Source organism: Alosa sapidissima, chromosome 16 (assembly GCF_018492685.1).
Source record: "Alosa sapidissima isolate fAloSap1 chromosome 16, fAloSap1.pri, whole genome shotgun sequence".
In the NCBI taxonomy this organism is placed as follows: Eukaryota; Metazoa; Chordata; class Actinopteri; order Clupeiformes; family Clupeidae; genus Alosa; species Alosa sapidissima.
Window position 1 is genome coordinate 23378034 of NC_055972.1, and position 27929 is coordinate 23405962.

General features: G+C 44.2%; 1 protein-coding gene across 1 annotated transcript; it reads left to right on the top strand.

The window, feature by feature from the left end:
• Window positions 1-335: 335 nt before the first annotated feature.
• On the top strand, window positions 336-21853 carry slc2a15a (solute carrier family 2 member 15a). The gene is made up of 12 exons (XM_042065073.1): window positions 336-682; window positions 2372-2470; window positions 7773-7933; window positions 10214-10338; window positions 11049-11194; window positions 11445-11577; window positions 12365-12552; window positions 15336-15449; window positions 17516-17617; window positions 18002-18077; window positions 19884-20011; window positions 20331-21853. The coding sequence occupies exons 1-12, from the start codon at window positions 638-640 to the stop codon at window positions 20565-20567; spliced, it is 1554 nt and encodes a 517-aa protein (XP_041921007.1). The 5' UTR covers window positions 336-637; the 3' UTR covers window positions 20568-21853.
• The last annotated feature ends 6076 nt before the right edge of the window (window positions 21854-27929 follow it).

A 27929-nucleotide genomic window follows, 5' to 3' on the forward strand; every position in this document is an offset into this window, starting at 1 on the left:
GCAGAGATAATCGAATGGATTTCATCATGGGGGCCCCTACAGTAGTATGGGCCTACTATCTAAACCTGGACCCAAATACATGGACCCAAATACATCCCCAATTTCAGATTATGATTAAACTCATTCAATTAGCAGACTAAGGCGTGCAATGTTTTGATCCAACACGCGTTCGCGTTCAGACTATAAACAGATATCAGCGTTAAGAAATGTAGCCGTGTCGTTATACTGTAGGTAACTCAACTCACAGAGTTTCCATTGGCTCCCGTCGCAGGAACCGCGGTCTTTGTAAATTCACTTAGCTAATTGATTTCAGCAGCCTTTCTCTCAGAATCACGTTGCTCTCCATCACATGATTCTGCTCATTACGCGGGCCACAAGGCCACTGCTACCGAGGAAGAAGACGGGGCAGGATAGACATTGCCATGCTTGGGATGTCAGGACCGACCATCGCTCACTAAATCCTTAATGGGTCCTCCGCCGGCAAATCGAACATGACCACGCCTGCCCTTCCAAAATGAACTTATCTAGTTGTAATGCCGGTAGTCTCATCTGAAAGTAGTCGTAAAGTCAACTTTTTAGGTCAAGTTCTTCTTCGTTTAAGTCTGGGATTTTCCTTCGTAGATTCAACAGTGTATAAATGGCTGAGGAAGTTTTAATAACGCCACCTGGGAGGATCGCATCGGTAAGCATTTTTAATTAAGCAACGTAAACTAGACTGTTAACCAATGTGTTTAACACGTACGTCGAATCAGCTTTTTGTTGATGCTCGCTAATTGGTATTTGGAATATAGACTACTAGGCTATATTCTGCATTCTGATGAGGAGTCTTTAAGCCTGCATCATCTCCCAAATGTAGACCAACTGAGTATAACTGTAGCCTACTTACAGCGTAACCCTAGCCAAATTGATGTTGTGGGCATTGTTAAAATATATGTTGAATTGAATTTTGAACAATTTTGAAAATTAATCTATACTCACATATCAGAAACGTCAGTTTTGTTTTCGGTCTGATATGACTTGTGTCGTGCATTGAAATCATTTAGTGTTCTATTTCTGCGTCAGGCAAGATTAATAATATTGATTAATTTGATACTCAGCTCCATTAATCAAACAACCAGTGAGCTTCAGTCATCTTTGTTCTGCGCATCAGATAAGTGGGACATACCGCTGATTAAATGTCACAAGACATTGTCTTAGCATCGGCTCTCACGTGTGTTGTATGCATAAGTAGCCGCATCTGACCACTTACAGCTCCAAATTAAGTTTTCCGCCCATGATCAGAGCTATCCAGCTCCATCTCAGTCAAGTTCCTGTGCGTGATAGCGTCTCTCTCTCCCTCTCTCTCCCTCTCTTTCATCCTCATCTCCCTACAACTGACAATCAGTAGTGTTGGAGTCATGTAATAACAGATTGTGCGAACACAAAGATATTAGGCCTATGATAATAGCCTACACTACATTCTACCAAAGTTCACAGATTGCAAAAAGTTATTGTGAATATGGGTTACTACTGTGTGTGCAGTGTAACAACAACCACAGTGTACAGTGTAACAACTGCCAGTGTGGTACAGAAGCAGGCCAGCTAAGCTGCTCAACAATTTCCAAGCTTTTTTCTCACAGCTTGAGATTCATGCTTTCCCTAATAGGCTTACTTTGTGTCTATTACACCACACTATACTCTTGTAGTAATGCTTACTGGTTAACATTCATTATTGGTATAACCCCTTGTAACCAGGTGAGAGAAAGTGGAATAGAGCATTATGTCCAATATTCTAATATGTGGGTTAATGTTCTGCATTGGGCCCAATATTCCAATATATGGTTTAATGTTCTGCATTTCTCACTAGTGGGTCACTTTGACACTAAAAGTATGATTCTACGTCTGCATCATACACCCTGTATGATATATGTACTGTTCTTCTAAACATGGATAATGCAAGGTGCCAGGGTTGATAACACTTCTTGATGTCTATTTTGCTAGGGCAGTGGTAGTGTAGTGGTTAAGAAGCTGGGCTAGCGTGCAGTAGCCTGAAAGTTGTCGGTTCAATTCCCAGCTTCCACCGTTGTGCCTGAGCAAGGCACTTAACCCCAAGTTGCTCCAGGGACAATGTGATCCCTTGTAATATAGCTGACATATGTAAGTCACTTTGGTCAAGAAGTGTCTGCTAAATGTAATGTAATGTAATTTTGCGTCAACAGCCATAGAGTTTAATATGGAACGAATTATATTGCAGTATTAACTCAGCCCAGGAACACAATGTGACCTCTATATCTCAGAGGTCATAACGGTTGGTCTTATCAGTCTGTCAGTCCTCCTATCTATTTATCTGTTTATTTGTTACTCAGTTATTTTTTTTTCCGCTTTTATGCAGCATCTTACTGGCTCGTTATTGGCGGTTGCATTTCTCACCTCCTTTGGTAGTTCCATGCTCTATGGCTATAACTTGGCTGTGGTCAACTCTCCATCAAAGGTAAGAGTATAAACCTTTTTACATTTTATTTTATTTGTTTTCCCCCTTGTTGGTTAGATATTTTAAATGTTAATCCATGTGACTTAGAGGGCAGTATAACTGGTGTTTTAGCTTAATTTTTAGTAAATTTAGTCTCTCAAGTTGAACATTATTGTTACAGTAAATGGCCTCTTATATAGAAGATTATTGTTGTTTTGGACCCAATGACTATATACACAGTAATTGGTTGGAATCATACAAATGATAGAGAGTGAACTGAGGCCCTTCTCCCATGTAGATCTGGACTATTCTAATAGGCCTATTTGGAAGTGATGACACTCTGGAGCGCCCTGGAACGCATGCCTACGCTTCTCCAAAATGGAGTAGTGTAGAACTATTGTTTACAAACAAACTTCTAAATCTGATTATGTTGCTTACATGTGGGTTGGAAAAGAAATATAAATGTCTCTTTTATTAATACAGTTTCTCTGATAAAGCCCCAGTTAACAGTCGTGTGGACATTTGTACATACTTCAGCATAACAGGCCCAACTTTCTTACATACAAGTGGCATTTTGAAGAAGACGGTATCACCTCCAAATCTTCCCTGGTTAACAGAGAAGCTTTTCAGGCTTTATTTGGTGGGCCACATGTGTCATCAGATCAGGAATGCGGATGGGATGGTCCCAGGATGAGTCTGGCCTCTGTAACCTCAGCGTAGGCTAGGCCGAGGGAATGTGCCTCACACAGATTCCATAGGATTCTTCAGCCCTTTCCTTTCTGGAGCAAGCCATCGTCAGTGATTACTGTATTCCGGAATCGCAGCACACTGGCGTGCCTGTGACACACAGAACTAGAATGCCGGCCACTGGGCACATTCACAGCTGATACGTGGATTTCCAGTCAATTGTGAACTACACCTTTTGTGAAGCACCTTAAAAAGCGCCCTGATGGACCCAACTATGGACCAGTCTTTGCAGATTGGTACATATTCGATATGGATGTCTATCCCTGTACTCGGTTCCCTCTGGAATGCTCCATGCATAGATAGGAACAACACTGTTGAGAAATGGTGTGCCTTTAACTTTCCATTATTAAGAATACATTTGCTGACACGAGAGTGTATCAAACAGAAGTTCAGAATTCCATTACAGTTAGTTATGCAACACTTAATGAAAGCGTGCTGGTCCTGTGATACACTTATTGAGTTTAAATTGTCTCATGCCCTCTTGGTGTGGTTCACAATTATAGTGTCCATCTCTGTCCATCAGCCAGGGACTTGACCCACATTGAACTGCAGTCATATGGTTATTATGACCGCCGCGCAGCGAAGCTTTTTTTTTTTTTTCTTTTTTGCATGCCCAAATTTCCGTCAATGATTCCCGGGACACTGAAAGACCGGGGTACACGAAACTTGGTGGGCATGTAACCCCACATGGATAGCATGGAACCATCGTTTTTCGTTTTGATCTGTAGCCCCCCCGCTGGACTGGACCCCCCGAAAGGAGGGTAAGGCAGACGCAGTTTTCTGTGAATATCTCGAAAACCGTAGGGTTTAGGAGGACCTTTTTTTTTTTGTATGTTGATCTCAAGGGGCCATGTCAACCCATTCCATAACCACTCATTTCATGTATAGCGCCACCTAGTTAAACACAAAAAAGTAAAAATGAGGTGTTGTAATTGAAGGTATCTGTGACCTAACATAGTCCAAACTGCACGAAATTGGAAGTGTAGGATCATTATGACACCCTCTGTATGCACGCCAAGTTTTGTGGAATTCCGTTCATGGGGGGCCACACAATAAATTCATTTATGTTACTATACACCAACTGGCCTGTAGGTGGCCGGAGACAGTTTTCTGTGAATATCTCGAGAACCGTAGGGCCTAGGAGGTCCACCTTTTTTATGTATATTGGTCTTAAGGTGGCATGTCAACCCATCCCATTACCACTTATTTCATGTATAGCGCCACCTAGTTAAAAATTAAAAAGCAAAAAATTAGGTGTTTTCATCACAATATCTCTGGCTGACAAGGTCAAAACTGCACGCAATTAAAAGTGTAGGATCATTATGACACCCTCCGAATGCATGCCAAGTTTTGTGTACTTTTGTTCATGGGGGGCCTTACAATAAAATAATTTATGTGTACATTTAGTGACGTACACCAACAAGGATTCCCGGGACACTGAAAGACCGGGGTACACAAAACTTGGTGGGCATGTACCCCCACATGGATAGCATGGAACCGTCATTTTTCGTTTTGATCTGTAGCCCCCCCGCTGGACTGGACCCCCCGAAAGGAGGGTAGGGCAGACACAGTTTTTATTATTCTGCTTTAATCGCCCCTATCTTCAGTTAAGATGTTCAGAACTGCACCAAATTGTATGTGTATGATTGACCTGGCATTCTCTGGGGGTATGCCAAGTTTCGAAGAATTTCATCCATGGGGGGGTCTAAAAAAATTAGGTTATGTGTACATTTAGTGACTGTACACTCATTGGCCTGTAAATGGCGGTGCACACATATACACATGCACACACACAGGCACCCACATACTATCGGTATTAGAACGGCCGATACATAATTACAAATTCAGTAGGATTAAAAGAAAGCCAAAATATTCATCATCATCATCATGGCTGCATTTTCAGTATTGGCGATAAGTAGTCGTTTGTCCACTAGATGGCGCATCGTTGCAGTGAGACGTAATTTTGTTGGAAGTTAAAATTGGGTTGGAAAAACAATGGACACTTACTACAAGGACTGTAATTTACCGCAGCGAACATCTAATAAGGATAGGACGATGTTCACATGAAGTGTAATTCCCATTTCTTCTTGAAGCCGAAATAAATCTGAGGATGTTTATCGGACATGCTTGGTTTTTACTGCAGGTACGTTAATCTTGTAATATCAATAAGGACCTAGGTAATGTTACCGTTAGCGTTGGTTGAGTGATGGAGGCCCATTTGATTGATTGCATTTGTAGAAAACTATAAATGCGGTTATACCAAGCAAATTGATAGCAGCACTTTTTGTATCTTTCGACTGTCATTTATTGCACGTGCTACAAAATCATTCTGTGCAATGGAAGATTTACCAACGTTACACCGGTCTGATACAGTTTTGCCTATACATGCGTGAGACTGAGACGCCTGTTTATTTTGTTTTAAGTGCGTGCAGGGTGTGAGAGGGGAATCGATGTGCTTTGATTCCAGCTTGGTAGTTGTAGTCTGTGAAATTAAAAAGCACGTGTGTGAAGTATCCAAACAATGACACCTTCATTTCATTATGGCTGCTTTAGCAACACACCTTAAGCTACTGTGTAGTGGGTCCCATTTAGAAGTGGCTACTTCATTCGCGCTTTCCTTGACTCATGGAGCTGCGTGAATGTTATTACAACTTTTCGCCACGAAATGGCAGTTTAAGTCCGCTTGATACTGTAAGGCGTGAGCCATTGGTTTCCAAAGGAGATTTTATTTGTGTCGCCAGCATAGCCTATTGACAATTTATGTTGTAAATAGGCCTACCTTATAATCCTACCTGTAGCTTAGGGAAGCTAACAGCTTTCTATTAGGATCTAGTTTGTTAGCTACCGTTTTGTCATAACTCCCTGATGCATTTATGCATTTTGAATAGCCAGAGCGTGTATATCTCAATCGAAAAATGAAACAATATCGGGTGCCTATGGACTAGGCTGGGTGAACCCAGCCTGGTCTGCCCGCTATTTATTTTTTGATTTCTTAAAAGATTGAGCTTGGTCTGATGAAAGCCAGACTAGCCATGGACCTCAGTTACACAATGCAAGGGAACATGAATCAGCCTATATTTGCACGAACAATAACGGACAAAAGCTCTTCAACTTTGGCCCGTTAAAATGTGTATGAACAGTCTAGCGACGCATTTCATCAAGGCCCATTTGGACATGTCAGTTATTTGCACCACTGGTTAGATGTAAAACAGCATTTCGTTTCAGACTACTGTTACTTAATTTGTGCATTAACAATAACGTTTCAGACTACTGTTACTTAATTTGTTAAGTATTACATGAACTAAAGATGACTAAAATCTTATGTAGAAGAAGAAACATTCACAAAAAATCCATCCATCCAAAAATGACCTTTGTTTTTGATAGCTGTTGAAAACGGCATGGAACTGACAGAGATGTTTTTGTTTATAAATACATAAAAAATAAATAAATAAATAAATAACATTATGCTGATACCTTTTGCTTTTCCCAAATACAATGTAGCCTACAGGTGTAAGTGACCTTTCATCAATCCAGTTGCAATGGATGAACTGTGATGAACTGCCCTACTTGTGATTGTTTAGAGATTTTAGGTTTTATAACAATGCTACATCTTCTTTGGCTATTCTACAATCTATTCACCTTTTCAGCACCAGTAGGCTACTTTCTGTGCAGCCGCACACACACACTCAGGCATGCCAAACAAGCATACACACAAGTTTCAAGAGTGGGGGATGGAGTAAAATATGGAGACAAATTGAAGTGTGATTTATTTTCGCGGAACGGATGTACAGGACTGAGCGGCGGTCATATTTTGTACCGCTATGCGGTACATCTAGTTTCAGGATACATAGATATGTTTTCTGACCCTAAAGGCCTTGAAAGCATAACTAGGAAAAGTGTGACTCTGAGACGCTAACACATATAGAGATTGTACAGTAAGTAAATTCTTGCCTCTTGAATGAACAGCAATTTGCGTGAGGAGAATGAGTCTCTGTCAAGTTGGGGGAAAAAAGACAATGTGGGAGTCCTGTGGAATTTGATTAGCTGGTCACCTGAAAAGGCAGAGGGCCAGAAGAGACGAGGATGGATAGAGTGCTCGAAAAAAGAAGCGGACGTCACATGAGAGTGTCCACTTGGTCTGGCTCTGTTCCTGCCTCGCTAATTGGACCGCTGGGAAGGAGGATGCCGGCCAAGTGGACGCGCTCTCATTTCAAAGGTCTTTTGGACTGGTCAAGCTGAGGAAAGGCCTTTGTTGATCAGACGTTTGTTTAGCTTTTTTTGTTTTTTTTGTTGCTGTTGTTGCTGTTATTGGTTGTGTTGCTCACGGTATAAAATCATTGTGCTCTTATTATGATGCATGCATCATATGCATAGTAGTTAGAAACAGGCACAGTATCTCTTTTACATCTGTTCATCTTTTTTTCTTTCTGTCCATACCACTCACCTTTTCTCTTTCTCTCTCTCTCCCTCTCTTTCTCTCTCTCGCTTTAATGCTGTATGTGTTCTCTTCATATAATCATGTGAGATGGACAATTGTCTATTAGAGAAGTGTTAAGCCTCTCTCTCTCTCTGTCAGTATATTAAGGACTTCTACAACCGGACGGTGATGAGCCGGAATGGCTCCGGGCTAGACGGGGAAGCGCTGACCCTTATGTACTCTCTCACCGTGTCCGTATTTGCCATCGGGGGGCTCATCGGATCCTTGATGGTGGGCATCCTGGTCACCAAATTTGGAAGGTATGCCACACACACACACACACACACACACAAGGGCACCCGCAGTGCTCCCTAACATCAGGCCCGTGCCAGCCTCTGTTTAAACCACCAGAGTGTCTCTAGGCTTTGGCCATTACCGTGTGTAGTGATTACCCCAACCCATTCAAATGACCTTGAGTTTTAGTAGCAATGGCATCCTGCGTTCATTAGAGCCAAGAGACCAGTTTACTGTGCCTACAGATAACAAACTTCTTTCAGTACAAAGAGTTTATAGCTTCCCGCCTGAGAAGTTAATAGGAAAACAGCAATAAGTGATGAGTTTTTTCATAAGATTCTTCCGTGGGATTGGTGTTTTTTTTTTTATTCGTTGCTGGCTTATGAACGCCTGGAATTAGAGTAAAATAGGTATAAAAGTAAGTAATTGCTGTGAATTACTTCATCATTTATGCTCTATGGCAGTTTACATCCACGGTGATGCTGGCTGTTTGGCAGTGCACAGTCAGGCATTAAACCCCCCCAGACAGCCATCTCTTCCCTCCCTTTCAAAGGCGCGGTACGTTCGCTCTGCAGTGAAGTGGACATTTAAATGCAAATGGAAGACAATGATTCACGAGCCTATTTATTGTCCTAATCAATTTCATCGCAGCACAATGCTTTATTGGCATTGTGCATGTGTGTATGTGTATTTGTGTGTGTGTGTGTGTGTGTGTGTGTGTATGGGTATGGGTATGGGGGGTCCTGAATCGCCAAACACGGTGGGGCCCAAACAATAAATCAGGGAGGAAGTTTACCACCTGATAGAACTAATCAAGGAACTGCATTAGCCCGCATAGTTTTACACTCCTCTCTGTGGTCGCGGTCGAGGACCATCAATTGTGTGGTTTGGATAGTTAAACTCCTCTGAGGATGAATATGGGAGATTAGTGTCCTGAGGTAATGGTCAGTAGCTGGTAGGTACACAGGCGTGGGACAGACCACTACATGTTCTTAGCATCATGGGCAGTCTGCTGTGGACCAGTGTGGATTGAGGGGACTCAGAGTTATTATATATATATATATATATATATATATATATATTATACAATTTGAATTAATTCATGATTCGGTAACACTTTTTATAACATCATTATATTTTTGTATTAGTATTAATAATAATATATTAATTGATGTGTAATTAATGTGTTAATTATCAATTAATTTATATACCGGTAGATACAAAATATTAATTTGTTGTTACACCAAGCTATGAATTATTACAGTTGTTGTCAGTCACTCTCAGGTCACTTGCGCTTCAGCCTGGTTGAGGCTAACGTTTCGACGCCCATGCCTAACTCTGAAGAAGACGCATTGGCGTCGAAACGTTCAGTCAGTCGAAACACAGTCAGTTTGCACTAATAAAAATCACTTTAAGCATTGAGTGCTCGGGTCCTGCTCCTTGGCTCCTTGGAGCTCCCTTTTTAAGTTCTGTAGTGGCTTGTGCACATCATAACAGCAATCATCATTTCGGTGGCATGCCTGTGGGTTAAAGCAGTTTTGATTATGTGTCAATCCAAATGTAAAACTGATAGATAGATACTATTTTTCATATAATAAAATTCTTCTGCTGCATTTGACCCATCTGTGGTTAGTGAACACATACCTACACCAGGAACAGTGAGTAGTGAGCACACGCAAACACCTGGAGCAACGGGCAGCCATTGCATTGGCATGCGGGGAGCAGTTTGGGGTTAGGTGCCTTGCTTAAGAGCGGACATGGGAGAGCGCTATTCAATCACTCCCCGACCCACATTTTTCCTACCTCCCAAAATGAAATGCCCGTAATAATTATGATTTGATCATATTTCATGCCATTCAAGACTGTCAAATTGTTTCTCAACATGCTGTGTTTGTTGTTATAACCTATTGTCTGATTGTCTGTCTCAATCACTGTATTACGTGGAGGCATGTTGAATGGAAATTCTCATTTTAACTAGAAAAAGAAAACTAGAAAATAATATCTGGTAGATGGAGACGTGCAAAAATCTGTTACAGCTGTTGATACATTACTGTGAGTGGAAGAGATACAGTGAAAAGCATATTTGGAAATAAATACAGTAGCCTACTCATCCAGGATATCATTTTATATTAATATGGTTGTCTTGGTAACATATTGGTGGTACTGGCATTTTTATTATCATAATGTTTCACTTTTGAGACATAAACTAGACATTATGAGCGAGTTATGGGCAGGTAATCAATTGTGTGGTGCTTGTCTCTCTTCCTCTAACCCTTTTTCTCTCTCTCTCTCTCTCTCTCTCTCAGGAAAGGGACTATTGTCAACTCCACCATTCTGGTGTTCATTGCCGGCTCTCTCATGGGCTTCAGCCGAATCTGTGGCTCACCAGAGATGGTCATGTTCGGCCGACTCGTCACCGGGATCCACTCAGGTATTGACCGTTTCAAGAGAGTTCCATTATCAGCATCATAGTTGTTCCCACAAGGCTTCCGTTTTACATATTCCATATGTTATCTTAATAAAGCGGAAGTAGATTGGGAACAAAATAGAACGTTCAAGCATTGTTTTTGTTTTTCTTGTTGAAAGGGTCTATAACATTTAGAGAACTGACCTGTAAAACTTTACCCTGCGGACTCTCGTCAAAAAGCAGCGATTGCTGGTATAACGGGTCAAGGATACTTGTGGATAGAGCTCATCCACTGGTATACAGTGGCATCTGCTTGCCTGAAAGAGGTCTATCTGTTCTCAGTAAGAGATCACAAAGCAGTGTTTTCGGATAGTACCTGATATATCTGACATATAGAAGAAAATCCGAAATGTCAAGCCATTTCATTGTTGCAAAGATTTAAAGTAAAGTAAAAGCGTACTGACAGCTTATTAGACAGTGCTGGTAATATTTATTTTTCAATAGCCAATCATACATTAAAATGTGTTTGTCAATCATACTTTGGAGCAGGGTTTGCTGTTCCCACATATACTGTTCCACATGTTTGCCTGTAATCACTACAGTGTGCACTCTGGTGAATGAAGCTCCTGTTAGTTATGTGTTTCCAGACTGCACTTCTAGTACCAACTCAGTTGAGGTGGAGTCTGGCAGTGCCCATATCAGCACGAGTAATGAGGGTGATGCTGTCTCCACAGGAATCTCTTTGAGTGTGGTGCCCATGTATCTCGGGGAAATCGCTCCCAAAAACCTCAGGGGCTTCCTGGGCCTCATGCCTAGCATCTTCATCTGTGCCGGGGTCTTCACCGCTCAGATCTTGGGCCTCCACGAACTCCTGGGAAAGGTAGAACACTGAACCGCCCCACATATAGTACACAGACACTTTGGACAAAAGCGTCCACTAAGAACAGCAAACTGAAACAGGAAAAGACTACATATCCCAGTGTCTGTTTTGGACTGGGTGGCTTGTCATTTTCCTTTTCCTTCCTTTGTTCTTCACCTGTCTTTCTTTACGTGTGCCCTTACAACCAAGAGAAGAGAGAAACATTGATAAATTGGTAACCATGGTGATGTGCTATGTACTTGATTGACAGGAAGAGCACTGGCCCCTGTTCCTCTCCCTGGTCGTGGTGCCCACTTTTGTCCAGTTAATGATGTTGCCATGGTTTCCAGAGAGTCCTCGTTACCTGCTCATTGAGAAGCACAATGTCCATGCCACCATTACAGGTAAGAATAGCAATATACTAGTGAGGATAGCAGCAATAGTAGCATACTAGCATACTAGCATCCGTGGCACTAGCCTTATCCAATATCAATATTCACCATGACACTCACTCTCTTGAGCACCTTACCATGCACACATAACTAAAGGACTACTGTTGGACTACTTTTTGCACCTTCACCATGACACTCACTCTCTTGAGCACCTCACCATGCACACAGAACTACAGGCCCTGTCACTACAAGCGTCTCATGCTTGATCACCCTCAAGCACACTGGATTTTTTACATTTAATTTATATAGTATATTTAGTATTTAGTTTTGTTAGTTTTTCTTATCTCCTACTGTCTTTATTGTACAGTGGAGTTTGGTTATATGTTTATACTTATATTTACCATTTCTGTCAGTGTGCATGTTGTGTCAAGTGCATGTTGTGTGTGATGTATGCTACTGAGACCCCCTGAATTTCCCCTTGGGGATCAATAAAGTATCTATCTATCTATCTATCTATCTATCTATATATATATATATATATATATATATATCTTTCTATCTATCTATCTCTATCTATCTATCTATCTATCTATCTATCTATCTATCAGTTAACGCTGCCATCCTCTGCCATGTTATCATGTACTGCCATAGATCTCCAAAGACAGTGGAAGGTCTACTGTTGTTTTATCCCGCGCCATATCCTGTTGCTAGGCTAAAATAAATGGCAGATTATGTGTGTGGATTGCTAAACCATCCCAGTCTGAGGTGAGTGCACGTCTCTGTGTGCATGTCTCCTCAGCTCTGAAGTGGTACAGGGCCAGGTGTAACATCCAGGCGGAGATCGAGGAGATGCAGGAGGAGCAGCGCTCCCTGTCCTCAGTGGACACCGTGTCGGTGTGGGCGCTTCTGTTCGACCGCTCCGTCCGCTGGCAGGTCCTCTCCGTGGTCGTCATCAACATCGGCATGCAGCTGTCCGGCATCGACGCTGTGAGTGACCGCTGACTGACTCCATTGACATCCGTACTTACTTAGACGCTGATTGAGGTGTTAGAAGCAATATAGTTTCACACACAGGCAGATATTTACTAACATGAGTATGTGTGTCTAGCGCCGAGTCATATCTGGTCCCACAAGTGAATAAGAGATTTGACCTTGAGGAGATTTGACCTTGAGGTATGTTCATGTCACACTGTCTATGAAAAGGTAAAGGTAAAATCCTACATAGCATTGCTTTAAATAACAGACCTGATGGAAGCATTCTATACACACAGAGTGTAAGTAGTACATTTACATTTAGCAGACGCTTTTATCCATGCCGACTTACATATGTTAATTATATTACAAGGGCCGTTGAGCAACTCGGGGTTAAGTGCCTTGCTCAAGGGCGCAGCGGTGGAATCTGGGAATTGAACCCACAACTTACCAGGTTACTGCATGCTAGCCCAACTTCTTATCCACTACACTACCACCGCCTTTAGTAAGCTGTTTGCTGCTGTTTTACATGGTCAGTGAGGCTCAGTCCATCTTGTTAGAATTCAAGTGGACATGTATGTATGTTCATGAAACTTTGAGACGAGAAGCCATCTTCAGTCAACCGAGTGTTTTTAAAAACAGTTTGTCCATATTTACCCAGGAGGTGGCATCTCTCTTAAACTCATTAATGACCTAAAACGAATACTGTTGTTTGTCTGTTTTATCGGAGATAAATCGACGATGATTAGCACTAATGAACCGGTGTCAGAGTGCTAAATACGGTGAAATATCACTATATTGCGGTAGACCTATAAACAGGAATAGCTGCACAAAGACCAGTTTTAGCGCAAAAAGCCAGACATGGAGAGTACCAGGGGGTATTGCTGTTATCAGACTGGGCAGAAGTGGGCAAGTCTAGCCCCTGAAGAATGCCGTGTGTGCGTGTGGACGATCCATCAAGGCACTAAACCGCTTCAGACAAAGTCATTAACTCCCTTCGTAGAGAGGAACTAAATCAGGATGGAGTTATTTACCAGTAGCTCGCTCCTGAAAAAAGAGGTGGTGGGGGTGGGTGGTTGGTGGTGGTTGTGTGGAGGTGGGGGGTTGGGGTTAGGGTGGTGGTGCTTGGCAAGCCTCATTTTCAACTAAGAGGAAAACGGGCACTAAAGGGAGAGTTAGTCTCCCCAGGTGTCCTCTCTGGGATGCAAGGATAAACAAAAGCCCTATTTTTATTAAGGTACCCCCCCACCCCTCTCTCTCTCTCTCTCTCTCTCTCTCTCTCACTCTCTCATTCTGTCTACTCATGCACTCTTTTCATCCTTCTTTTTTCACTCTATCGGCCTACTCTCTCTTCCTCTCTCTCTTTTTCCCTCCTGTTCTCTTTCTCCCTCTCAGTCTCTCTCTTTCTCTCTCTCTCCAAATGAGATTATATTAGGTGTATATCCTCCCTGAATTATCCTATTCAGAGTGTGTGTTAATTATTCAAATGATTAACTGGACAGTTGTGCCAAAAAGCACATACTTTACCCAACAGAGCTGAACTAATTAGAATTTCCATTTCTTCCTTGTGTTTATGGCATCTCATTTGCTCTGCCCAGCCACGGTTATAAATAAGGGCCATTATTCAAGCAAATTAAACACACACACACACACACACACACACACACACACACACACACACACACACACACACACACAGAGAGAGAGAGAGAGAATCCGTGACAGCGGTCACAGCCACGGTTATGTTGATGATTATGACAGTAATGAAGGTGATAATTAGGAAGGTAATGAGGATGATGAAGACTAAGAGGATGATGGAAGGGCTTGGCGCTGGTGGCAGTGCATACAGGGGAGATGGGCAAGATGATGAGTGAAGAAATGGACCAGCAGAGGGGAAGAGGGCTAAGAGACAGCTGACCTGCTGGCTTGGTCAGGGCCTTAGGCCTTCAGTCCTCGTCTCTTCTCCGTTCTCCTTTCTCTCTCTCGCTCTCTCTCCCTCTCTTTCTCTCCTCCTTCATACTTTTTTGCTTTCACACACACATTTCTGTCTCTGCTTGTGTTTCTGTCTCTCCTGTTCTCATTCCTTCTCCTCTGTTCTCTCACCCTCTCTTTCTCTCTCTTATGACCAGAGGATGAGGTGACAGGTGGCCAGCCTTGGCTCAGTGTGCCTGTAGCAGCCAGAGTGGCTCTGTGTGTGTGTATGTGTGTGTGTGTGTGTGTGTGTGTGTGTGTGTGTGTGTGTGTGTTGTGTGTTGTGTGCTTGTGTGTGAGTGTGTGCGTGTGCAGACTTGTGTGTTTGTGTGTGTTAGAGAAAGAGAGTGTGTGTCAGTAGGAAAGTGTGTGTGTGTGTGTGTGTTTTAGAGGGGCTGTCCGCTGAGTGCCCGCCGCGTCCCCATCAGCACTAAAGCCGTCTGTGTTCCGTCTGATCGCCCCCCCAGCCCGTCCTTAAACCCTCCCCTCCAAACCCAAATTGAATCTGATGTGTTGTACCCCGGCAGCAGCGCGTTCGCCTTGTGCTCTGCCACCTGCGCACAGCCAACAGCAATCAACAAGCTCCCTCCTTCTCTATCTCTCTCTCTCTCTCTCTCTCTGCTGCACCCCTTCTGTCTCTTTCCTCTCTTTTCATCTCTTTCTTCTTGCCTCCCCCTCTCTCTCTCTTCTGTCTCTCTCTCTTTATCTGTCTCCCTGTCTGTCTCTTTGTGTCTCCCCCACTGTCTCTCTCTCTGTGAGGTGCTGTCTGTGTGCGTGTCTTGCTCTCTTTTTCCACTGGGTCATTCTCTTTGTCTTTGTTCCCCCAGATCTGGTTCTACACCAATGACATCTTTCGGAATGCCGACATCCCTGTTGCAGAGATCCAGTATACCACGGTGGGGGATCGGGCCGCCATAGAGATCGTCGCAGGGCTTATTGGGGTAAGCAGACTGCCCTCTCTCTCTCCTTTCTACTATCTCTCTCTCTCTCTCTCTCTCTCTCTCTCTGTGTCTCTCTCTCTATCTCTCTCTCTCTCTCTCTCACCCTCAGGTTTATATTTCCAATTAGGGACATGGCCACCCAGTGAGTGGTAATTATAGGTTGTAATTTAAATGAATAAAAAGCAATTCATGTTTGATTGCTTACAATGCACATTCAGTATTTGGGAGTTGTGCATCACCTCTGCCGTGTGTGAAAGAGAATAGGACAATGTGGTGTCCTTCCCCATGCAGAAGGCCACATCAAGGGGTAGGATTATTACCTTAGTTTAGCTAATGACAAAATTACTAAATTATTAGTTGTTGATCATGGGCAATGAAAGTATTATACTTTTCATGTAAAAACTCTGATTTTTTTTTAACTCTGAAACTTTGATTTCATTGTTTTGTTTTGTTTAGTCACCCCAGTCACCACCAGGCCCCAGAATGTCTGCATAAGTGCATACGTGTGCATGTGTGTGTGTGTGTGTGTGGTGTGTGTGTGTGTGTGTGTGTGTGTGTGTGTGTGTGTGTGTGTGTGTGCACCCGTGTGTGTAACTTCTCTCGAGTGGTGTGGTGACTCTCCACTCTTTCATCCACGGCCATCACATCCGTTTTTTCTCCTCTCTCCATCTTCAGCGGTGCGGCCCCGTATTTTTCCACTCTGACACTTGTATAAAACACTGTATTAGAGGAGGACGGGGGGAAGGCATTAGAGAGAGTGATGAGTGTTGTTTTCCTGCCAGCTCCCTCCTTGGGTCACATCTCAGAAACATAATCGAAAGCCGGGGCAGCACACACACTCTCTCTCTCTCTCTCTCTCTCTCTCTCTCCCTCGCTCTCTCTGTCTTTCTCTCTCACTCCCTCCCTCCCTCTCTGTCTTTCTCCTTCTCTCCCTCCCTCCCTCTCTCTGTCTTTCTCTCTCACTCCCTCCCTCCCTCTGTCTTCTCCTTCTCTCCCTCCCTCCTTCTCTCTGTCTTTCTCTCTCTCTCCCTTCCTCCCTCACTCTGTCTGTCTCTCTTTCTCTCTCTCTCTCTGTCTCTCTCTGTCATGCATTTGCTTTCATACTCTCTCCCCTCACTCCTTTTCTCTCTTTCTCACTATAATTCTTGTTCTCTCTTTCTCACTTTCCATTCCCTCTATATCTATCTCTCTCTCCCTCTTTTTAACCCCCCCCTCCCTTGCTCCAATCCTCCCCATCTCCCTCGTTTCTCTCTACCATTACTTTTTTCATCCCTCCTTCTTTTTTCATTGCTTTCTCTTAACCACTAGTACTCTCCCTCCCTGCATCCCCCCTTCTCTCTCTCTCCCTCCATCAACCTGCTCTCTCTCCCTTGCTTTTTCACTCTCCCAGTCGCATCTCTTAGGCAGGATTTTAGTGATGCACCCAGGAGCGACTGGCTGTTCCAGAGCCTGCTGTTAGTCACAGGAACTCATTGCTGTCAGTGTCAATTGGCCTAGCTGGGGAGGCGAATGGCACGCGGGAGGCAGCCCTGAGATTGGTTATAAAATTACAGCGATCCGTTCTGCTGTCAGTCGCTCTGCTCCCCTTTAAGTCTTGCTGTTGTTTTATTTTTCATTTTTAATGTCATCCTGAAATATCATATTACTTTGCCTGTGTTGTATTTGTGTGTGTGTGTGTCCCTGCTTATGTGAGTTTGTATTTTTTGTGTGTGTGTGAATTTGTGTGTGTGTGTGTGTGTGTGTGTGTGTGTGTGTGTGTGTGTGTGTGTGTGTAGTGTGTGTGTGTGTGTGTGTACACATACGTGCAGTACAGTTAAGGTTATGAAGTGCAATGATGTGTCACTAAATTCATCAAATAAAAGGCTCTTTGTGCGAAATGGATGTTGGTGGACAGTAATCATATTTTATTACAGCACGTTATCATGAGTCTTCTTTCCAGCTAGGCGTTGTTTCATTCTACCCGTGATTCCATGCACGTTTGCAGCAGGGATGACATCACCTGGAGACACTTACACCAAATAAAAACAAACTTGTCCCTCAGAAATGTCACCCTCTTGTGTCTTCAGTGCTTCACCATCGAGAGGCTGGGGAGAAGGCCCCTGATCATCGGCGGCTTTGCTGTGATGGGAATTTGCTGCGGGGGGATCACGCTCTCTCTCTTCCTGCAGGTACATACCACTAGCTTACCCCCCCCCCCCCACATACACACACACACACACAGTGTTTCATCTTAGGGTCTGAATCCCAAAGATCTTTACAGCCTGGCATGTGTCCCTATGATCTAACTAAACCCCCCCCCCCCCCCCCCCCCCCCAACACACACACACACACACACACACACCCCACCTCCCCCGCCCCGCTGTGCCTCTACCTTCTCCAATCTGTATGAACTCTTTGCCCCCCACCTTCAAGTTAGAGGGTCAGGGGCATCAATCAAATGTAATGGAGTACTGTAATTTCATTTTACTCTGAGTATTTGGGATGTCTCCAGAGGCTCCTACCTGTTCATCTGTTTAACCTGTTTGGGTTTTAATCTCGTTTGTCATGTACAGTCATATCTGTCCATTATGAAGTATGTGAGCGTTGGCTGTGTGGTTGGGATCATCGCTGGATTCTGTATCGGGCCAGGTAAGATCTACCTTAACTCTGTGCTCATCACTAAAATGTAACCGTCTTTCCCTTTAACTTTCCTATCACCAAACCATGGTCGGTTGAAACTGTCAGTAGCTGACTTTTTGTTTGACATGGGTTTGGGCAATGAAAAATTGGATTGGAGTTATACATTTAATGAGTATAATACATTAGACAGCTTTAAGTGGTGTCTTCGATATTACTTTCCACACTTGTGAATTCCCTTATGACATTTCATATAGGGAAATGGCGACCCTCTGGGGGTCAAAAACTGCAAAAAATGGAAAATTGCCCATTTACAAAATGATGAAGGCTTTTACTAGTATATGTCACTTACCCGCTGCAGACACAACACAATACTTCTCAGAATATTTTGAAGGCACGTTGATTTGTAGTGATGAGAGCTGAGCAGGGTTTCAGTAGCTTTCCAAGCCTATATTGCACTGGGTCTTCTGCATCTCCTCTGTGGCCTCTCTTCACAAACAACAAAATAAATCTCAAGTAAACAGAGGAGCAAGGTTAATAACTGACACTTAGCACTTTTTAAATTAGAGCTCTGTCATCATATTTGTTTTAGCAGCACGGCCCTCTGCAGTTTAGGCCTTATGTTACTCTCTGACAGCTGGACCAGAGGTCGTCTCATAAACATTATAGCATTTCCCGTGTCCAGGGGCGGCCTGTGTGCTTTGGTATTCCTGCGCTCGCCCTCTCTGGACGTCTCTGGTGGCTCTTTATGTCGAATCAGAATATGAACGGCTTCGCCAGGCTGAGGCCCTCTCCCTTTTGTGTGCTGTGTCACGCCCCGCTGGCACTGAAAACCCTTCCGCCACCAAAGGGACAGTGGGTTATAAATGAAGGAGTCCATGTACCAGCGATGATGTCTACCAGCTGCCCCCAGTTTGTCGACTTCACTTCGGGGTCTAAATGGATTTAGCAGCCTTGCAAATATTTCACGGCAAAAATCTTAGGAAACGACACTAAAGTATGTGCTCCCCCATCACGGCAGCACTGCATTGTGCTCTCTCTACATCTCTATTGGGTTGTGTGTGTCCCTAATGAGCGGAAAGTTTATGCCTTCCACCACTGTGGAGATCCGGAGCAGTGTGGAATATGATGAATGTGAAGCCTGGTGCTTTTTACGGAGTTGATGCATGATCCGAGCCTCCAACAAAATCTATAATTCATTCTCCGTCTGCAGTCTCTATCGCTGTAATTACGTCTTTAATTAGTATTTTTTTATGGCTCATTGTTCATAAACAATGATGAATATGGCTTTTTAAGACAAAAAAACCTGCTTGAACAATGAATTACCAGCCAAGCTTCCTTAGCAATTTAGTAGCGGCGTAGTCTCACCCTCCTGCCGCAATTATCATGCTCAAATAATGAAGCAGCCGCTTGGCTTGCTCCTGAATTCATTAGATTATAACACCTTGCGCCTGCTTATTTTTCACTTGTAACCAAAAGGGATTAGAAGTTAAGCACTGGAACAGGTCCTACTTCTTGCATATTGAGATAACGAGCTGCTCGTAAAGCTGTTTTTATTGCCTTCCTCCCTCTGTGAACTGTTGCATTATGAAGGAGCCGCCGTCCATACACACATATTATGCATGCATGCATACATGTTTTCACAATGGCCGCTGTCTATTTCTGCCAGAAACATGCTTATTTTCTGTGTAAAGGAGTCATATGTTTAGCCAGTGAAAAAAGCAGTGGACTGGAGGCTTAAAACAACATTTGACAGAAACTAATAAGGTTTAATATTTCCTGGCTCTTGAGCTTGTTGTTGTTCTGGTTGTGTTGTAGCTGGCGTTCCTTTCCTCATAACAGCGGAGTTGTTTAAGCAGTCTCATCGCCCGGCTGCTTACACCGTTGGAGGCTCTCTCAACTGGATGGCCAACTTCACCATCGGCTTCATCTTCCCCTTCCTGCAGGTGAACCTGAGAGAGAGAGAGAGAGAGAGACCTTTGAGAACTTTAATGAGACAGAACCATACCCGGTGTTTCGGGACAGGAACTACACTCTTGTGTCTTCAGCTCTTTAGTTTTTTTCTCTGGCTGGATAGATGATTGATGCTTAAACAATTGATGCTTAAAAACAATTGACTTTTTCCCGCTCTGTAAATGTCAATATTACAGTAACGATGTCTGCAACTCTTTTCTTAACATTTCTGCATGAATAGATGTGTTAGAGTAATACAGTGTTACTGTTCCAACACATGACAACCTTTGGTCTGTGGTGTCCTCCCTGCAGGAGTCTGCCGGCTCCTACTGCTACCTGGTGTTCAGCGCCGTGTGTCTGACCGTCGCCACCTACGTCTTCTTCGTCATCCCCGAGACCAAGAACAAAACATTCGTGGAGATCAGCCAGATGTTCGCCACCAAGGAGGGCATCCTGGAGAGTGACCAGATGAAGTTGAAGAAGATGAACGGCTACGGCGCGCTGGAGAACGGCTCGCTGGACTTCGACAGCTCCTCGTCCACCCCGTAGGCCGTGCGCGGATTCTTACCAGCAGCCAGGGAGCCCTGCACTGCACGTTTCAGGTGTCCCCACTGCCCCCTCGAGTCAGATAAACTCATGATTTTAGTTGACCAGTGATGCTTACACAAAACTCAACCAGGTAAAGAATGTTCTGAAGGACCTGAATCATTCAGAGCCCACGGCCTCCCTCATGGTTGTCATAGTTTAGTTAGTGACGGCACAAGGAAGCGGCACATCCACACTTTGTGAATTTATCGGGCCAACTGAGCCAGACCAACATCTGCACAGTACTTGTGTTACAGTAAAACCACCTCAGCAAGTCTGTCTACATGTTGAAGCAAACTGTATGTCTTTTTTAAAGTTCTGTTCATTTTCAGTTTATTCCAGTGGTTTTCATACAAGGGGAACACTTGCTTTTGCCTGTTCCCACGGCAATCCTATAGACGTATACACATTCTCAAAACTGCAGCTCAAGTGTGAGATGGTACCAAAGCCCTTTAATGACCAGCAGCCCTATGTCTGCTACCAGCAAGCCCTAAAATCTTTGGGGTCATGTAAAAAGAGAGAGTGTTCCCTGTTGCCATTTTTCTCTGCACTGTGGAGTACTTATACAGACTAACCCACAGAGATGCCCTTTTAAGAACCTTTAGGAATTTTGAGTGAGTGCCTGAGTGTGTCTTTGAGACAGAGACAGATTGAAAGAAAAAAAAGAGAGAGAGAGATGTACCAGCCTTTTCCGCTTTTATTTACTGCTCTGATCTAATGAGCAACACTCTTGTGAGAGTGTTGTCTTTACATACATGTTATTCTAAAATAATTTATCAAGTAACTTGTTTTTATGCTCAACAATTGACATGCAAGCACTGTGATCTGATGCTGTCGTGCTGAGAATCAGATCATTACTTTGCATTGAAGCATTACCTGTAAGTCAGGTGTGGATACCCTAGACCATGTAACTAATGGCTGAATCATAGTAGCGGACATATTGATGAATATGGACTGCTGTCAGGAGCAATGCAACTTATGGGTCCAGTTGATCCTGTTTTATTATTGTGTCCTTGGTTGTTTCTTCATTACCAGTATAGTGTTATCTTATTGCAGCCTTTTGAGAGGACTGCTGCAGTCATCACCAAGGCTGCCTGATATGTACAGAGCGACACAGAAATCCATGTGTCTTTTCTTGTATGTTTTATACATATGTTTGTATGTTTTATATGAACAATGTTGTTTCAACAGAAAAAAAGCCAGAGGTCTATTTTCTAATGTATTTCAAAAGTGTCAGACTTTAATAGGTATTCATGCATTTATTCAAATACTTTATTAGACTATTGAAAGCTTTATAACATTATGTGAAATAAATAAGATTTTGAACATGAACTGTGTGGTCTCCCTGTGAATTTTTGATTATGTGGAGATGGACCTGTGAATAATGGCTGGAGCGCATAGGAGTCTGATTTAAGACTTCATTAAGAGCAAAATGAGCAGTTTGCTGACGTCCTTTTATGCTGATCACATTTCTAAACACCACAGGTAGAATGAGTCTAGCCTTCCCTGGTTGCTCCTTTGGAGATCGACTTTTATTATTTCTGCAACAAGTGGGGGCGAGTCTGTCTTCATTTTCTTGCAACATATGCAAGTCTCTAAAATGACTGAATTAAGCCATGTCTTACAGAAGGAGTGTCAGTTGAGGAACACATCTCACTGTTCAGCCTTTTATCATAAGATATGATGGTTTTAAAGGAGATGCAAATTTTGCGAAGTCGCATCATGCACGGGGAGACGTTGGGTGTGTATGATTAGCAGCAGGTGTCTTTGCATGACCACATTGAGGTTCTCCGTGAGGTCCTCCGTGAAGGTGCTGAAGCTCTGTGGCTCCTCACCTGCGTGTTCTGTTCACTGTAGGTTCTGTAATCACTAATTGAATTCAGGAATCCATCTGTGTGTGTGTGTGTGCATACAAGTGTATAAGTCTGTGTGTGTGTGTGTGTGTATGTGTGCATGCAAATGTATAAGTCTCTGTGTGGGTGTGTGTGTGTGTGTGTGTGTGTGTGTGTTTGTGTGTGTGTGTGTGCATGCAAGTGTATTGTCTCTGTATGCGTGTGTGTGTGTTTTCAGACATATGTGTGTGTGGTAGCAGGTGGCAGCACTGCCACTGTCTCAGGCGTTAAGGTCCAGAGCGGTGAGATAGTGGCGCGGCATGGGCGACCACCCTGATCCACTCAGTCCTGTCTGGCCCCCTGGGCACTCATGTCCATCTGTACCCCTCAGCCAGTGGCCCCTGAAGGGCCTCCTATGCCCGCCTGCCCGCCCAGACAAATGGCATCAAACGCCTGCCTCTTCCTACGCAAGGAGAAAGAGGGATAGAGAGCAAAATCGTTTGTGGCTCACTTTTTCTCCTCTCTTGCTCTCTCACTCCACTTAGTGAAAACAGGAATGGAGAGCCAAGGTCACCAAGGTCACCAGTTCAGCCTCAATGGGCCGCTGTAGCTACACTGCTGTTTTCTGGAGAACTTTAAGAAAGACAGACTAGACTAGTGTACTATGCATAAGAAATACAGTTGTTTCCACAATGAAGGTAGGTCTTCTATTAGATAGTAAAATCAAGATTTCAACTTAAAGGCAAATCCACATAATTATTTTAGATATAGACATGAAATCAAGTATTTTTTTTCTTATATTAGGCCAATGAAAAGTATTGTATTAATATATCAGAATATGTGTCCCTTTGACTTTGCATATATGAACCTTTATCTTTTTTACATGGTGTCGCTTTCCCATCTTTCCTCTTGGACCACAGGGGATTTTTGACATCTACCACTGTCCAACCCAGAGGTTCTCACAACAACATGGAGGGTGTCCCACACCTGTGAGCACAGGCTTGTCAATGCCCCCTTGTGGTCGAAAGGAGGAAGGTCTGGGCTCAGCCCACATGGGACCTGAGAATGAGCAGGTGGTCTGTAGACTCATTTTATAAGATTTGTTTATTTACCATGCTTTTCCCCCAGTCAGTTTATTGAATTTTCTGGAATTACACCTCAAACACAATATTCATGGTTTTATTGCCTCAAAAACACTGCCATACTGGGCACGATGTGAATACAATCTCTCTCTCTCTCTCTCTCTCTCTCTCTCTCTCTCTCTCTGTCTTTCACTCACACACACACCCACACACACACACACATACATATGCACACACACAATCATACATGAAAAAACACAAATGCACACATAAAAGCACATAATACTCTTCATTCTAGTACAACAGAGAAACAAAATTACACACTGACAATTATTCTGTTTTCCCTTCTCTTCTCTTTCTCCTTCTGTCTCTGTCTCCCTCCCTCCTCTCCCTCCCTCTCTCTCTCTCTCTCTCTCTCTCTCTCTCTCTCTCTCTCTCTCTCTCTCCCTCTTTCTCTCTCTGTACTCTCTCTCAGCTATCTGCTCTCTCATTTTAATTAATGACAACAGATTTTCCCCTCATAAGTGTAGTAATGTGGCTTATAGCTGTAGCGGTCCCCTTGGCCGTGGAAATATTATGTTGACGGATGTGCTGTGTCCCTGGCGCTCCCCGGATGCAGGCAGCTGTCAGGCAGGCGATGATAGCATTAAGGCGGGGGGAAAGTGATGACAAATGCCTGTTATCAGCGAACGAGGCCGGTGACAAATCGAATCGCGGCTCCCAAGAACCCCCATTACACCGTAATAAAAAAAGATTGATGGCCCTGGCTGGCAGGACCTCTGTTAATGCGATTTCGACTGGTCTCTCCGGCTTCCAATTAAGACAGGGAAGAGAGGGAGGGAGATAGAGGGGGGGGAGAGAGAGAGAGAGAGAGAGAAAGAGGGAAAGGGAGGGAAGAGAAAGAGACAACAAGGGAGAAAAAGAGACAGTGTGGGTGGTGGCAGGCAGAGGGAGAGAGAGAGAGAGAGAGAGAGAGAGAGAGAGAAGGAGAGAGAGATGGAGGGAGTGAGAGAGGGGAAGAAGGGAGGGAGCAAGGAGAGTGAGGGAAATGGCAACAGCACTGGCCGGACTAATTGGATCTGTGAAGCCAAAGGCACAATTCTCTCTCTCCTTCTCTCCCTCCTTCTTTCTCTCTCTCTCTCTCTGTCTCTACCCCTCCCTCTTTAACTCACACTCTCTCCTTCCCTCTCTTCATCCATCCACCCCTCCCTCATTCTGGCACAGTCAGAAGTGCATTATTCTACATTCCATTATTCCACGATTGATGGCGCTGGGGTGGCGGAGTGGCCTATGTGTTGGCAGTGGCGGCTGGCGCTAGCCGGCCCATCTCTCTGCCAGGCACAGAGCTAAAGAGAGAGTGACAGAGATAGAGACAGAAAGAGAGAGAGAGAGAAAGACAGAGAGAGAGAGAGAGAGAGACAGACTCAGGCAGGCCTCGGAGACATAAACCCTGCCACTGATGAAGCGCCCTGACACCCGGAAGGACAGACACGACGACTAATGTCTTCTGCCTAAAACACGTTGCCACGCAATTAAGTAAATAAGGATTGACTGCGCTGTCTGCTCTGTGAAGTAGGCACGCGTTGAGCGATCCTTCACGGCTCCCATCTGGCTCTGGCGCGGACTAGCTGAAGCTGGTGTGCCGTGTGCACACTTTCTGCGTTCAAGAATGGATTAATGCGTTGGAAGCTCGGAGCAAGTATGAGCTGTGGAATGTGCTGGTGTCATCATCGTAAGCGATGCATCTGGTCTTAGGCCCTGGATGTCTAGCAGTGAAATGAGAATTACATCCGCTGGCTGGACCGTGCCAGGTGCGTAAACTTTGACCTATTTCAGACTCCCTCACCATGCCCCATGTAGTAACACATTTGTTTTTATGCTTATGGTCCTCCAGTCGGCTCGCCTGCTAAACTTGTTTTCAGTTACCATAACATTCCGCTTTATGGTCCAATAAATTATGACATTTCGATATGACTTGATTTTGCATGTCCATGGCAGTTCTTTGGACAGAGCGAATGGTTGATGTGTGTGTAATATGGCTGGGCCTATCTTCTGGATCGCTGTGCTTTAGCCCCATAAAACCACAAAGTGGTGGAGCAACAAAGCAGCCTCTCTCTCTCTCTCTATCTCTCTCTCTCTCTCTCTCTCTCTCTCCCGCGGGCACGACGCACTGACCTCCAGAGGAGACTCTGGTGATGAGGTCATCTTCCCGAGACGGCAGGGCCCTCAGGGGCCCGCGGCACACTTAAAGGATCAGCGTTTGGATGATATGAGAGATTTTTATTGTGCCAGAGATGTTGTTGCTGTCTGAGTCGTCTCCCCGAGGGGAGCCTGTTTTGTCATTGTGACAGAGTTTTCAAATATCTCTGTCATAAAAACGAAAGAGCGGACGCCGGGGCCTATATATCCTCCGCCTTTTTACTGTGTCCACGCTGGCAGGGACGCGGACATTTTTTTGGCTCTGGAAATGGATGGGCCCTCGGTCGTCTCTCCTCTGGCAGTTTCACCAACATTACTGCCGCCGAGCGTTCAACAACGCTCGAACATCAACAACTGGCTAGAGAGGAAATGAGGCAGAAAGGAGGTGCTCTGTGCGTCAGCTGCACCAACACGTTGACAGCGCCAGATTTGAAGCATTCACTTATCATCAGGAATTATAGTGTCATCAAGTCTATGCGTTATTACAGGGAAGCTACCCCGCACAAGAGCTGTTCAATTTACATGGACCCATCTGGGATTTCTGGGTTGTAGAACATGAACGAATTCTGAGTGGTAAATGTGGATAAAGCACACTCTTCTCTCTTGGACAGCTGATGTTTGACTGAAAATGTAGAGATCAAAAGATAATCTGCAGGAGTCAATATACATTACAATTCATTTTTATTGATTCTGTCCTATATCTATAGATATCTACGTATCTATCTATAATGTTGTTTTGTACGATGTATGTAAAAAGTGTGCCTGGATGTTCTAAATGATGTATGTTTTGTATGATGTTATAAAGTGTGCCTGGATATATCGCCTAGCTGTATTTTCTTTACATATGTGTACATTCACACGTACAGCACACATACATGCTGCACTGCATCCTCAGCCCTGTGGGAGTGAGGCGATGCCCTGCTGTAATTTGTCCCTGCTCATGCACTTTATTTATTTCTTTTACACCTGTTTGATTAATCTAGCCTGCTGGCCTTATGAAGATCAAATAAGCTCATTGTGCGGCTCGCTAGGCCTTTCATTCGCGGCCAGCCCGGCGGCAGGGCCCAGTCGCGATGCTGGGGCCGGCGACTGGCGGGTTAGGGAGGTGTGTGATGGATGAACCGCGCCTGGCCCCCATCTCTCTCCGTCCAAGGCTGGGGGTTCAGCTCTGGCTCCAGACTCCGGGGCCAAGTGTGGTGGTGGTGTGTGTGTGTGGGGGGGGGGGGGGGGGGGTGTAGTGGCTTTGGGCTCAGCGAGGAAGATCGATTCTTTGAGCACAGGGGGGGAGAAATTAGGCATGAAATTAAAGTTAGCTGTCGGTGACCGCCGCCTGATCCCGGTGCGTATTTATTCCTTCTTACGCTGCCACCCTCCGTTATGATATCCCATCATCCCTGCACGCAGGCCAGCGATGATGATGATGATGACGATGATGATGATATCCATGTGGAGGGGTGCGGGTGGGCAGCGACACAGGGGAGAAAGGCGGGGGATTGGACAAACGGAATGGGGTGTGTCGTTGTTGGGTGGGTGGGGGGATTACTGTGCGCTGCCCCTGCCCAAGATGGCTGAGGGTTTGGATGCTGATGACCTCCCATTACTTATACTGCTTGAGACCAAGTGCAAGGTCAGTCTAATCTGGCCCCACTATAAATCAATGCACTAGTGGAGAAGCCAAGGTTACAGGCACTGACAGACATCACTGAGGAGAGGGTATTTATAGAGGAGCAGGGAACTGTGTGTGTGTGTGTGTGTGTGTGTGTGTGTGTGTGTGTGTGTGTGTGTGTGTGTGTGTGTGTGTGTGTGTGTGTGTGTGTGTTCATTAGTGTGAAAAAGAGAGTGATAAGGATGTTGTTGGTTGTGTTTCTGTGTGTCAGTGAGTGCGAGTGAGGGAGACAGAGAGTGAGACAGTATGAAAATGTATATTTGTGTGTGTCTGTGTCTGTGTCTGTGTTTGATTGTGTTTTTTGCATGTCTGCATGTTAGTCTGATTGTGTGGCTATGACTATGGAAACAAGTAAATATCTGTAAATATATAAGATATCCTCACTGGTGAAATGTATGACCATACAGTACATGAAAGCATTATAAGACAAACATCAGGTGTTCTTTCGTTAATCCTTACATACTGACTTGAATAGGGTTCCGAATACTTAATTACCATTAACCAACTCACCCAGAATTCACCATGTTACTGTAATTTAATCCAATTA